This window comes from Delphinapterus leucas, chromosome 1, assembly GCF_059928025.1.
Source record: "Delphinapterus leucas isolate spDelLeu-1000000601 "Yukka" chromosome 1, BTC_Dleu_Yukka2, whole genome shotgun sequence".
In the NCBI taxonomy this organism is placed as follows: domain Eukaryota; kingdom Metazoa; phylum Chordata; class Mammalia; order Artiodactyla; family Monodontidae; genus Delphinapterus; species Delphinapterus leucas.
In genome coordinates this window covers 7,024,089-7,038,064 of record NC_143129.1, presented here as the reverse complement: position 1 = coordinate 7,038,064, position 13,976 = coordinate 7,024,089, and the positions used below count along the sequence as shown (strand labels likewise).

Sequence of the window (13,976 nt, the reverse complement as noted above, 5' to 3'; positions counted from 1 at the left end):
ATTCATCTGTTGATGGTCGCTTGGGTTGCTTCCACATTTTAGCTATTATGAAATATGCTGCTGTGAACATGGCATACAAATAAATATCTCTTCAAGACAGTGCTTGCATTTCTTTCGGGTATATACCCGTAAGTGGAATTTGCTGGATCATATGGTAATTCTATTTAAAAATCTTTAAGGAGCCACCGCTGTGCTGTTCTCCACAGCGCTGTACCCTTTTGCATTCTCACTGGCAGTGCACAGGGTTCCAGTTTCTCCACAGCCTCTCCAGTGGCACTTTTCTGTTTTTTTGATGGTAGCCATCCTAATGTATGTGAGGTGGTACCTCAGTTTTGCTTTTCATTTCCCTAATGATTAGTGATGTTGAGCATCTTTTCATGTGCTTATTGGCCTTCATAAATCTTTGGAGAAATGTCTGTTCAAGTCTTATGCTCATCATTTAATTGGGTCATTTTGTTGTTGTTGAGTGGTAGAATTTCTTTATATAACTGGATGTTAGTGGCTTATTACATACCTATTTGCAAGTTTTCCCGTTCTGTGGGTAGCTGCTTTTATGCTGTTATAGTGTCCTATGATGCACAACATTTTTTAATTTTCATGAAGCCTAGTTTTTCTTTTGTTACCCGTGCCTTTGGCATCACATCCAAGAAATGATTGCCAAATCTAATGTCATGATGTCACGAAGCTTTTGTCCTATGTTTTCTTCTAAGAGTTTCATTGTTTTAGGCCTTATTAGGTCCTTGACCCATTTTGAGTTAATTTTTGTTATGGTGTGAGGTAAGGGTCCAACTTACTCCTTTCGCACATGGATATCCAGTTGTCCCAGCACCATTTGTTGAAAAGACTTGTTCTTTCCGCATTGAGTGATCTATTCCATTGATCTGTGTGACCGTCTTTATGTCAGTACCGCACTGTATTGATTGCTGTAGATTTGTGTGAGTCCTCCAGTTCTGGGCTTTTTCAAGATTATTTTGGCTATTTGGGGTCCCTTGAGATTCCATATGAATTTCAGCATGGGTTTTTCTATTTCTGCAAAAATCCAATCATTGGGATTTTGATAGGGATTACACTGAAGGATCTAAATTTTAATTTGGGAGTCAGAGTTGTTTGTAGCCTCCCAATATGCATTTCGAGATTACTACTTACGTTGCTTGTTAGAAACTGCTCACTTATAACAGTTGTATTTTTAGGACTAAGCCTGTGAAGGCCAGATTTTCTTAGACCTAATCATCTCTTCTTTGGTGGTGTACATCTGGACAACTCCTGAAGTCTCACCTTTTAATTTTCCTTTGGGGTTAGATAGCAGCGGTTTTTGGTTAGATACTACGTGCATCGCTACCTTGGAAGGCAAGACGGCTGTGCAGCGATTGGAGGAAGTGAGAGGTGCTGGACTGTTCATCGCCAGCAGCCCTGCCCTGCTTCTCTTGCTTAGAGGAGCCAATCTGAGCAGTCATCAGCACTCTTGGAGCCACTGAATCCTCTGAAATCTTTCCTGTTGGCATCAGGGTTAGAGCTCAGTAAACCGCTATGGCGTTCCTGGGCGCTCTTGGACTCACAATAGACTTTTCCCTTCCAGAATTCGGTGTTCACCTGGCAGAGCTGACCGTAGATCCTCAGGGGGCATTGGCGATCCGTCAGGTAGGTCGAGACTGATTGGCCCAGTTTATAAGTAATTTCCCTTTACTTGGTGGACCTTTCTTATGGGAAAGTGAAAGAATAAGGCCACTTTATAAATAACTTAGAATTTTATACCAGATTTAGATAGACTTCAGATGAATATATCGGGCCGTGTGTATGGTTTGTATGTGTGAAGAGAGTCTTTTTCTTGCTGTGCTACTGGGCTTACTCTTTTCACAGCTGGCGTCAGTCATCTTGAAGCAGTACGTGGAGACTCACTGGTGTGCCCAGTCGGAGAGGTTCAGGCCTCCTGAAACCACAGAAAGGGTGAGGAGAGGTACTCGACTTGTCTGCCTGTGGAGATGGTGAGGGCCATTCTCTTACAACAAGGAGCCGTGGAGTGACTGGTAGCTGGCATTGCGGGAGCCATGCTACAGATGAGAGAGCTCGAGTGCCAGGCGGACCTGGGTGCAGATGCCAGTTTGCCTTTTACTAGCTATGAAATACTCAAAAAGTATTTTAACTTCTAAGCTTCAATTTCCTAAATACCTAAAATTCCAAGTTTAAAGAGTTGCTCGAGGGTTACGTGAAATGGTGTTTCTAGTTAGCCCAGTGCTGTGCGACCGTGCTGGGCCCCCAGGAAATTCTGAGGCAGAAGGTCTAGAGCAGCGCTGTCCATTGGAGCCTCCTGCGTCGTGGAAACATTCTGTATCTGTGCTGTCCAGTACAGCTGCTAGTCACCTGTGGGCGCTGAGCTCCTAAAATGTGGCTAGGGCAACTGATGTGCTGAATTTTTAACTTCATTTAATTTTAATTAATTTACATTGAAAGGGCCGCATGTAGCTGGTGGCTACCATAATGGACAGCATAAATTTAGAGACCATAGTTAGACTCTCTGGATGAATTACTTGTCCAGTTGGAGTATTGGAGTTTTCCATAGATATGCAGTGTCTTGTACACATTGCTCTTCCAGCACATGAACTGGATAGGACTCTGCCACTCACTTATAACCTGGTCTAATGGCAGGTGGGCTTTTCTCCCCTCCAGGCAAAAATTGTCATCCGGGAGCTATTGCCCAATGGCTTAAGAGAGTCGATAAGCAAGGTGCGCTCCAGCGTGGCCTATGCGGTGTCAGCCATCGCTCACTGGGACTGGCCCGAAGCCTGGCCCCAGCTCTTCAACCTGCTCATGGGGATGCTGGTGAGCGGAGACTTAAACGCAGTCCACGGCGCCATGCGAGTGCTTACAGGTATTGGAGACCATCCCCTGGTTTTGCCCCCTGGATCCCACGCATTGCCCTCCCTGCTGCTCCTCCAGCTGTCACCTCCATGGCTGTCCTCCCGAACCGGTGACACTTCCCAGGGGACGAAGTCGGTGTTGTGCTTCTGCCACTGCCAGCCCTTCCCACTCAGGAAAGAGTCAAGTGTGGCGGTTAAGCACGCAGACTTCAGTTCACAGCCTGGCTTAACCTTGACCCAACCTACTTCGTCTCTTGAGCTTGAGTTTCCTTGTGTGTAAAATTCAGGTAATGATGGTGTCCACCTCAAAGGAACATTAGGTGGTATAAGTGAGCTAATCTGTGTAAAGTGACCTGTGGTAGCACACAGTGGATTTTAGCCATCATGATTAGCATCATTATTATATATTATTTTTCTACTTGGTTCAACCAAAGCAAAGTTAAGAATAGTCAAGTTGAATTTTTATGGAGATATACGAAAGAAGATAAAAACAGTCCCACTCTGCAATCCTGATCTTCGTTTGGCCAGCTTAGAAAAATATGTAGTCTTTGGTGTATTTTCTTTCTTTCTGTTCTGAGAAGTTGAGAGAAATACTTGAACTTGGAGTCCAAGGAGACTTAGTGAACAGCTCTTCTAAGCTTAGCTAACCTATCAGTCCCTCACAGGACCGATCCTGAAATACCCGCAGGTATGGCCTGAGTCTCCCAGTCTCTTGCAAATTCTGCCCTGCTTCCTGTCCCCCATGTGGGGTCACTGCTCTCCTTTGCTTTCAGGGAATCCTTATGTGGACCTTAGCCACTGGGTACTGATCTGTTAGAAACCACGTTGCTTTCTGTTTATATAAGTTTGCGAAAGTCTCACCCCTGTCTTACCACCTCCTCCGTGATCTGCTAGCTTACCTGAAAGGTATTCTTACCTAGTTAGGAACGCTGTTACAACCTTTTCTGAGTGTCAATCAGTTTACTAAACTTGGCATTTGGACCCAATTTTACTAGTCCATCTAATACTGATAGTAGATAATACCAGTTCTATGTCCAAAAGCAAATCGCCCCTCTCCTTTTGTTTCAAACCCCCTCTTCCCATGCCCCAGCTGCCTTTTTGCACCACCCAGTGTATTTTTATTGATTACATGTGACGGGTGCTCAGGGCATAGAGCTGACCTTACTGAAAAGGTCAAATGCTCCTTGCTCAGATGTTCCCTGCCCCGCTTATTGCCCTTGTTTCTCTTGTACGGCGTATTATTCAGGTGATTTCTCCTACCCCTCTCCGTGGAATGCGCTTTCTAGGATTCTTTTTTTTGCGGTACGCAGGCCTCTCACTGTTGTGACCTCTCCCGTTGCGGAGCACAGGCTCCGGACGCGCAGGCTCAGCGGCCATGGCTCACGGGCCCAGCCGCTCCGCGGCATGTGGGATCTTCCCGGACCGGGGCACGAACCCACGTCCCCTGCATCGGCAGGCGGACTCTCAACCAGTGCGCCACCAGGGAAGCCCTAGGATTCTTTACTTACAAGCTCATGATGCCAAAATATCAATTAACAGACCTATTTTCTACTAAGAAAAGGAAGCCTATTCCCTTCCAGTCTTGCAACACAAGGTTCAGCTTCTTTTTTAAAAACCTGGAGAAAAGAATAGTTGTACGTTTGTATATACAGTTGGCTTGCTCAAGAGCCCTTGTTGTGCTTGACTAAGGAAATCACTGTTCAGTGAGATGACCTTTCTGTCAGCCACACACCTTCACGTGAGGCTGGACCGCGCTCCGGCAGCTGCAGCTCAGGTGTGCGTGCGGGGAGCAGGGCACTGGTGTGGGGGCAGGAGCCCGGCAGGAGAGCGGGTCTGACTCTCGTCAGGGCTGTTGAAGGTGCTGTCCCAGTCTCTCGAATGTAATAAGGCTTATTCCCATTACACTTAGCTGTTTATCAACGACAGCTAAGGCTGATGGTGTGAAGGAAATGCAGACACAGCCGCCAGGGCTTGAAATGAGTGATCCATGAGCCTCAGCTTTCTCTTCGCTCTCAAAGAGCTTTGGAGACTGATGTCGCTGGCATCCCATGCTTTTTCTGACCTGATGAGTGACTTCAGAAAGCTTACTTTGGACTCCAGCTTGTAAAGCGTTGGTAAATTGAGGCTATCAGGAGTGGCCATGAGAGTAATGAAGGTGGTTGGTTAAGCAGCAGAGGCCACTGGGACTCGAGGGCTTGCGCTCCACGCTCAGCGACACAGCCCAGAGCCCTGCTTGCTGTCTCGGTGCCTGGTGAGGCTTTGGAAGTGAAGGGAAGGCTGGGACCCACATTTGCCTCGCCTTCCTCAAGCCTCATTCCGCGGCCGGGGTGCTCTTCGCCGCCGTCACGGGGTGTAAACCCCCTTCTCTTCCTCTGAGCAGTGGCCTGACCTCTAGGTCAGTAGACATCGTCCCCATCTGCAGGGTGGAGCTCAAGCCAGGTAAGTCTGCACAGACTTGACTGTGTGCGTCAGAACAGCTTCTTGGGCAGGGTATTGAAAGTGGAACAAAGGTGAGACTCCTGCAAGTGCACCTGGATGGTGACAGTGGGCACAAACTAGATTAATTCCGAATTTTCCTGAGGCAACCTCACAAGGATTCTTACACAGTTCTGTTACAGGTTTTCTTTCTTAATCTCGTGTATTCTCCTTTATCTCTGCGTTCTCTTTCCCTTCTAACCAATAATTGGCACTACTTCCGTACGCCAGGGTAAGTCTCCCAACCAGCGTCTTTCCCTATGTGCCGCCTAGAAGCAGTTCAACAGTTTTCACGCGGAAGGTCTTTGTAAAGCGGGGCTTTCTTCTCTGTAGAATTCACTCGAGAAGTCACAGACACCCAGATGCCGCTGGTTGCTCCTGTCATTCTCCCAGAGATGTACAAGATCTTCACCATGGCCGAGGTACGAGTCTCAGCTGCGCCATCCAGCAGGCAGAGCTGCTCGGGCTCTGGCCAGCCGCCCCCGTTCAGGGGGCGCCCGCTGTGTTGGCTGCTGGTCCCCAGACCTGAAGACAAGAACTGACAAAGACTGAGCTGGGATGATACTTAGGCCTTCGCTTGTAACTGCGAGGACAAGCCTGTGATGAGAGCGTGCAGTAGCTGCGGTCTCCCCTCACATCTCACCCCTGCTGCCTTGGTGCTGCCTTGGCCTCTCACGGGGCAGCCCACCCAAGCTTGCTCGCCTCAGCCGAGTACTTGGAAACGAGTCTATCCCTGCACTGCGCCCGATAAGCCCTTACTTTACTCTGTATGCGTTTGGTTAACCTCCCTACTCCTCTCCGGCCCCAGCCAAGGGCTGTGTTTTGACAGAAATACGTTAACCGTGTTGGGATTTCAGGCTGTATCCAGCTTCATATTTTTGTCAAATTAACCCACAGAGGCCTATATGTAAGGCTGATTCTAATAAGTTCTAACATCGTGCTGCCTTCCATTCTCTGGATTACAGAAGAAGTCTGTCTCCTGGACATGAGTGATTGACATTTCCTGTCTCTGTGCCCCCAGTCCCATGTCAGGATTTAGTAGTCACAGTTTAGCCACAGACACACACACGCGCGCATGCACGCACGCACGAACGCACACCCACCAGTCTCATGGCTACACTGTAACTTGTTTCCAGGTGTATGGTATTCGAACCCGTTCCCGCGCCGTGGAGATTTTTACCACTTGTGCCCATATGATCTGTAACATGGAGGAGCTGGAGAAGGTGAGTGCGCCTTTAGGTTGGTAACAGACGGCCTGCCTAGGGGTCTTCAGCACAGCAGCGCCAGGACGGACACTCGCCGTGTTGTGGATGCAGTGAATGTTCTGGTTAAGTTCCTCATCTGCGTGTAGCTTAGTCTCCTTTCGTCTGAGCCTTATTTTTTCTAACACCTCCTCCTGCATCTTTTTCACGCTAGTCATCACCCAGAACTTCACTGCTCTTTTATCTCTCTCCCGTGTGGAACCAGCCTAGCTGAAAAATACCAGTCCCTGGGATTGAGAAGCTGGCCTTATGTAATAGCTTTGAAGAAGCTCCTGGTGAGGAGCTGCCAGTGTTGGATAAGGACACAGCAGACCTTGGGGACACCTCCAGTGACCTTGTGGCCACGCCCTTCTGATTGAGGCCCGAGCCTGAAGGGGTCTGGAGACAGCGCGGGTCTCGGTGTCTGGTGCATGCACTGAGCCACTGATTCGGGCTGCGTCCAGTACTGACTTTGGTTTCTGCCGCCAGGGCGCGGCCAAAGTCCTGATCTTCCCTGTGGTGCAGCAGTTCACAGAGGCCTTCGTCCAGGCCCTCCAGATACCAGACGGCCCCACGTCTGACAGCGGGTTTAAGATGGAAGTCCTGAAGGTAAACATTTACTGCGATGGAGGTGCTGGGGGTTTGAAGGGTGCTCTGAAAGCAGTGATTTTTCCCCCATAGCACTTGTAACTCTTGGGGTTTTTCTCTTTAACTTCCCAGGCAGTGACAGCCCTGGTGAAAAACTTCCCAAAGCACATGGTGTCCTCCATGCAGCAGATTCTGCCTATTGTTTGGAACACCCTAACTGAGAGCGCAGCTTTATATCCTTTCCAGAAGGCTGACGGGCCTGCCAGCCCATGGTTGGGAATCTAGCCTTGGGTCCTAACGTCCATGTGGTTCCACTCGCTTAAAGAGTCTGCTCCTAGTGCTGGAGTGTACAGCACTCCCTTGTAGAGTGTGTCCAAAGCAGACTACAGATTCTGTTTCTTTACTCTTCATTGTACTTATGTGAGGACAGAAGTAAACTACACAGAGGAAGTGGAAGATCCTGTGGATTCTGATGGTACGTGGCATGTCTCATCTCAACAGGTGCACCACTTAGTGGGAAAGGGAGCCAGGAAAGGACAGAACAGAGGCAGGAACTTAGAGGCTTCATGCTCTTAAGAGTGTTCTCACCGAGTTTCCTCTAAGTGTATTAGATGTGGGGAAATGAGAAGTTGAAAATCATTGATCTGTTCCTCATAGGCATTTGCGTAAGTCTCGTGAAATTGTAGAATTTCTGAGTGGAAGATATGTTCAGTGTTTCTGATTCTTTTTTTTTGGTTGGGGGGGGGTGCCTCGCTGCACGGCTTTTGGGATCTTAGTTCCCCGACCAGGTATTGAACCCACACCCTCAGCAGTGAAAGCTCTGAGTCCTAACCACTGGACCACCAGGGAATTCCCTGATTCTTTTACTTGAAAAGCCAAAGAGTACTTAATAGCCTCAAGTTCCTTTCTTTGACTCCTCAGCCCCTTCTTGCATTCCCTGGAGAATAATAATTAGCAAGTGCTTTAACTATTCATTAACTTACAGAGATGATGTAGTTCCTTTCCAGCGTCTGTGCTTTCGTTTTGCTTTCTTGTCATTAAAAGCTTTTCTCGTGTGTTTCCTGTAGGTGAAGTCCTGGGCTTTGAAAATCTCGTCTTTAGCATTTTTGAATTTGTCCACGCTCTCCTAGAAAATAGCAAATTCAAAAGCACCGTCAAGAAGGCCTTGCCTGAGTTGATTTACTATCTCATCCTATACATGCAGATCACCGAGGAGCAGGTAACCACGTATGGGAGACAGTGACCGGCTTGCATTCAGAGAGTGCAGCCTGCATGTGGGGTCTAAGTCAGGCGACCAAGTGATTTTGAAGAATAGACACCTGAAGAGTAACTTCATGGGAGGGTCTAGAAAGCTCTGATGTCATTATGTTGCCGAATCCCTGGGTGTTGGGGTTTTATCAACTCCTGTACTAGGTAATTGGGCTTTCAGAGTACTAATACTTTTACACCTATAGGACTGCCGACCAAAGGCCCAGATAGCCAGAAAAGCCTACCTTTCTCTATAAATAGTGAGATATAATAGAGTTCAGATCATTAGCCTGGTTGGTGAACCATTAGACCAGAAAAGGGCATTAAAAAATATGATAATGCCTGTCTCGTGTGAACAACACAAGGGTGGACGCGATTTTCCATTAAATGCCCATGAGACCTACTAGACTCAGCAAATTGACGTATCTGGGGGCAACAGCCACCTACAGCAGGAGGGGCCTTCTGCAGCGGCCTTTGCTGCTCAGCTTGTTAAAGGGCTCGCTTCTCTGCATCAAAGAGAGTAGCGTTCTGTTCAAGCTGAGAACAAGAGGCAGAGCCATTCCAGTGTGGATGGAAAGGGGGGCACACGGAGCAGGCGGGAGCCTCAGGGAGGCCTGGCGTCCTCGTCCTTTCAGATCAAAGTGTGGACGGCCAACCCCCAGCGGTTTGTGGAAGACGAGGATGATGATACCTTCTCCTACACTGTCAGGATCGCGGCCCAGGACTTGCTGCTGGTAAGAGGGCCGCCGTGACACGAGCCCCATGATCCTGAGCCGCTCCTCTTCTTCTGGATCCCTAGCCCAAGCTGAGCAGTGTTGTGGGGTGACTGTGTCGTAGACTTCTGGGGGATAAGAAGAGCATCTCGAGTGACGTCTGGTCCGGAGTTCCAAAGTCACTGCTCCCGGCTCTGATCTACGTGTAGATATTAGGTGTAAGAATTGTGCAGAGCATAGTGTTCTAATGCATAAGGATGCTTGAATCAGGAACTTCTCGGTTTCATTCACTCTTCAGCAAGAAGCTGTAGCACAAACTAGAGGCTGGCAAATTAAAAAAACTTGCCGAGAGGTTGGACACCCAGGTGGCTGCTCATGTTTCTCTGGCTCTGACTGGAGCCCAGGGCTGTCTCTAGGCTGAGGGTCTGTGAAGAAGCTGCCACCTGCCGCCTGTCAGGCGCGAGGCCTGTTCTCGTTGTTTCATTGTTGGTGAGCACTCCTTGTTATCCCGCGGTGTTTCTAAGGCACCTAGGAAAGACCACGCCAAGTTTCAGCTAGTAGATTAGCCTTGTATTTCCACAGTCAGGCTCCCAGAGAATAAATATCTGGTCCCCTGCCATCCAAAGCTGAATCTCTCATTGACCACTTAGGCTCTGCTGAATGTAGCCAGAGGGAGCTGTCCGTTTTGTGAGCTTCACAGTGCTTGGGCACTGCGGAAATACGGGTACTGCTTTAACGTAGAGACCTTAACACAATTAGGGGCTGTATTTTGAGTGTACCTAATTGGGCTCAGCCGTGTGTATGGAAAGGAGTTGGAACCATTCAGTGTGCAATGAAGCTTGCAGTTTAATATGCACAGAAACATTTGTTAGCGCCTCTCCTCCCACCAGGCTGTGGCCACTGATTTCCAGAATGAGAGCGCAGCAGCCCTGGCCGCCGCAGCAACTCGGCATTTACAGGAAGCTGAGCACACCAAGAATGGCGGCACCGGACATTGGTGAGAGTGGGCGGCGGGTGTCCCACTGAGGGACGTGCTCTGGGCATCAGGTCGGAGGCAGGCGCGTCCTTGCTTTGCGTTATCTGTTTTAAAGCAGTTCTTCCCATCCTTAAAACAGTTGGCTAAGATGCTTTTACCCCATTTTAAAAAGGTTTGAAAGGAAGGACTTTTGCTTTGTTTTTAATTAGAAAAACCTGTTATTATTAAATTACACCGTTTTCAGTTATAGGTTTAGATCGGAAGAGCAGCTCAATGCACTTTGGGGTCAGGCTGTGCTGAAACGCCCTTTCCTGAATTGGCTTCCCTCAAGCGTCTGTCGCTCCGACCGTGGGTGTGTGTGACCAGGCTGTGGTGTCCCTTTGGCAGGTGGAAGATCCATGAGGCGTGCATGTTGGCCCTCGGCTCGGTGAAGTCCATCGTCACCGACAGCGTGAAGAGTGGCAGGATCCCCTTCGACATGCATGGCTTCCTGACCAATGTCGTCCTCGCGGACCTCAACCTCTCAGGTAGGTTTCAGCACCGTGCTCAGGCCCACCATCAGCTCAGTCCTGTTGTTCACTTGGGCAGGTAAACCTCGGGGTGACCATTCTTCTTCCACCCTAAAGCTTGAGCTCGTCTGAACCTCCGAACTGCCCAGAGACCTTGACTCAAGCTTCACCCACTGAGAGACTAGGATTGCCTCGTTCGTAGCTCTTCATGCTGTTCTCCCACACTGTTCTCCCAGCCAGCGCTCAAGTCCCGGGGGTTTTCTGGCGTCTGAATAGGGTGCAGATTTGGCTGCTCTGCCTTGAGAACTCTGCTGCAAGCTCTGTCATTGCAAAGTCCCCACACCCTCAGGCGGCCTGTGTGTGGTTCATCCTTTCTGTATGCTTCTTGTCACTTTTCTCAAGCTCTTCTGTCTACATGATTAAAGTGTCCGTTCCCATGTCCACGTTCGCTACTAGCCTTAAAAAGTAGCCTCGACTGCGTGAGCCCGACTTCTCAGCAGCGCGGGGCAGCGGCTGAGAGGCGGCGTTGTCTCTGTGTGACGATCTCCGTGCCTTGTTCTCACCCTCAGAGCCCCCGGGGCTGTCTCTGCTTCCTCCTTGAGTACTTAAGTCGTGGGACCCCTGCGTCGTCGAGGCCGTGTCAGTCCACCGACTGCTTCCTCTCCGTAGGATGCCCTCTGGGTAGCTTAAGCCATTGGAAAATGTTCTCCACGTCTCCTTAGGCCAGCTGTTACGGGGCATCTCAGGCCTGAGTCACAGAATTAAGATGGTTGAGCATCCAGAGCTCCGGACCCACTGAGCACGTTCCTACTGATTCTGCATTGACCACGTGCTGCGTTATGTTGTGGTTGACAAATATGTTTTCTTTCTCCTACTAGAATGTAAGATATTTGAGTACAAGCCATGTCTGATCTATCCTTTTGCCCCACAGTGCCTGGCACCTAATGGACATAGTGTAATCACGTGTTGGCTGACAGTGTTGGAATTTCTCAGACTCACCAGCATATGTTTTGTAGAACTTGCCCTAGCAAAGCTTTTCTGTACAAGCCATTCTCAAACTTTTTGGTCTCAGGACCCCTTTACACTTTAAAAAATTATCAGTGATCCCAAGGAGGTTTTTTTGTGAGTCACATGTAGCAGTATTTAACATATTAGAAATTAAAACTGAGAAGCTTTCAAAATATAAGAAATGCAAGCATACGTTCCATTAGCTGTCAGAGCCACGGTGTCACACATCAGTAACCTCTGGAAAATTCCACCATATACTCGAGAAGGAATGAGAATGAAAAAAGACAAATAATGTCTTGGTATTGCTATGAAGACAGTTTTAACTTTTGGGACTTCCAGGTGTTCTTGGGTGGTACTATCCATTATATGAATTAGTATGTAATTATTTGGCACCGTTTGCTGGTGCAAACTGCTGGTTCTGTTGAATAGGTCCCATCAACTAAATGTTTATTGTACAGGTAACTAAGTTAAGCCCTATGACAGCTGAATAAGTATAGTCTCTGTCCTCAAGCATCTTATAATAGGCAAGGGGTAGTAATCCTTACACCAGTGCCTAGAATATCAAAACATATATTTGTATCATGTTAGAAAGCTAAAGACATGGGCTTAAAGCGGCAGAGATAGTTAGGATTACTTCAGCCCAAGAGATCGGTTAGATAATGCAAGGAGAGGTGAGTGTGTTGGCTTATAAACAAAGCACAGAAATGGCAAAGTAAGGTGTTGACTTCCTAGGGAGGGGTGTGTGCCTGAGTCTGGAAGGCACAAAGGGAAATGAGAGGTAATGCTAGAGTCACTGATCTGAGGGGACCTTGAATGCCGTGCGAATTTAGATGGGCTTTATTTGGTAGACTATGGAATTTGCTGACATTTTAAATAAAAGCATGACAGAGCTATAATTTACAGTGTTCCAATAGTGGTCCAAGAGTAGGAAAAAACTGGCAGTGGAGAAGACATCTTGAGGACTGACTAGCAGTGCGGTAAGGGGTGGTGAGAGCTGTGGTGGGAACAAGGGTGGGGGGGCTTTCTAGTCTAGGGATATTCAAAATGTACTTTGCAAATAGTGAAAAGTGAAACTAGGGAAATGATTCTGTGCCATAGGTCATACATTTGCTTTTATCTTTCAAGATCATGCTTTTTCTCTCCATTACGTTATGTATGTTAGGTGGTATCCAGTTACTGCAACAAACTGAGGAATAGTGGTGGGGAGGAGGGTGGGCAGTAGCAGAAACTTGTATTGTCCAGCCTCTAACTGCTCTCTCTTCCTCCCAGTGTCTCCTTTCCTCTTGGGCCGGGCCCTTTGGGCTGCCAGCCGGTTCACTGTTGCTATGTCCCCTGAATTGATCCAGCAGTTTCTTCAGGCAACAGTTAGTGGTCTTCATGAGACACAACCCCCATCAGTTCGAATTTCTGCAGTGAGAGCCATCTGGGGGTGAGTACGCCACCTTAGGACAACGGAAACTGTTTTAAGAGAAAGTTGCTCAGGGTAGAAGTCCCAAACAGCAGTTGTCCAGTGGATTATGTTGCTTGGAACTTTCTGAAGATCTCCTGCAGAATGGATGTTGGAAGGACAGGGAAAGAAACCATACCAGAAACATGGCTTCTGTGAGTCCCGGATACATCCTGTTCCCTTTTACTCCTCGTTCCTTTTCAATTCACTCCAGCTCTGGAATCATCTAGACCAACTCCCTGTCTTACAGAGAAGCAGAACCTGAGGCTCCGAGAGATAACTAACTTGCCTAGGGTCGCACAGCAGCGGGCCATAGAAGCAGGCTTAGCGTCATTTGGTTGATTGATTGCCTCTGTATTGGAAACCAAATTTGGGATAATGTAGCCTGGAAACACTGCTTATTTTTTCCCAATTTTACCTCTCTTTCTCACAGCTAGTGCACTAGTGGCTCTATTAGTCCTTTATTTATATTCCTTCTCAGACCACAGGGAGTATTGATGTTTTCAGGAGTATTTTCAAGTCCAAACTTACAGAGTCTCAGTTGAATCCTAAGAATTGCTTGAAACCCTAAAAACGCAGAGTTCACCTTCCACCTGCCTGCGCTACCTCCTTACCTTTTGAAGCAGAGATTGAGGTGCTGGCATTACTATATGTCTTTAGAAAGCATTGCTGGGGGAGGGGGGAGCGGGGGGGCGTGTCGGCAAGATGTCTGAATAAGATGTCCCTCGCTCTTATCCCTCCCACAACAACAATTTGGCATCTGTCCAAGTGAGGAGATGGTCAAACTCAGTGCCATCTAAGGACAAGGAGAGCTGTTTTGAGAAGACAAGCCCACATCCCAGCCACTGACTTGCCGACCATAGTCCCGGCTACAGCCCCATTTGGCTTTGGTTCTGTCATCGGCACTGTACACCAA

The 13,976-nt window shown here is 48.2% G+C and overlaps 1 protein-coding gene across 2 annotated transcripts in view; it reads left to right on the top strand.

The window, feature by feature from the left end:
* The window catches only part of IPO9 (importin 9), a 46,151-nt gene that overhangs the window by 15,282 nt on the left and 16,893 nt on the right, over positions 1-13,976 (top strand). For both annotated transcript variants that reach the window (XM_022561964.2, XM_022561963.3), the window contains 13 exons: positions 1,577-1,638; positions 1,858-1,944; positions 2,665-2,866; positions 5,664-5,752; positions 6,467-6,553; positions 7,061-7,180; positions 7,292-7,392; positions 7,576-7,634; positions 8,227-8,378; positions 9,043-9,141; positions 10,011-10,117; positions 10,484-10,623; positions 12,883-13,042. In XM_022561964.2, the coding sequence (XP_022417672.2) occupies positions 1,577-1,638; positions 1,858-1,944; positions 2,665-2,866; positions 5,664-5,752; positions 6,467-6,553; positions 7,061-7,180; positions 7,292-7,392; positions 7,576-7,634; positions 8,227-8,378; positions 9,043-9,141; positions 10,011-10,117; positions 10,484-10,623; positions 12,883-13,042 (1,465 nt within the window). The remainder of the gene's footprint in view (positions 1-1,576; positions 1,639-1,857; positions 1,945-2,664; positions 2,867-5,663; positions 5,753-6,466; positions 6,554-7,060; positions 7,181-7,291; positions 7,393-7,575; positions 7,635-8,226; positions 8,379-9,042; positions 9,142-10,010; positions 10,118-10,483; positions 10,624-12,882; positions 13,043-13,976) is intronic.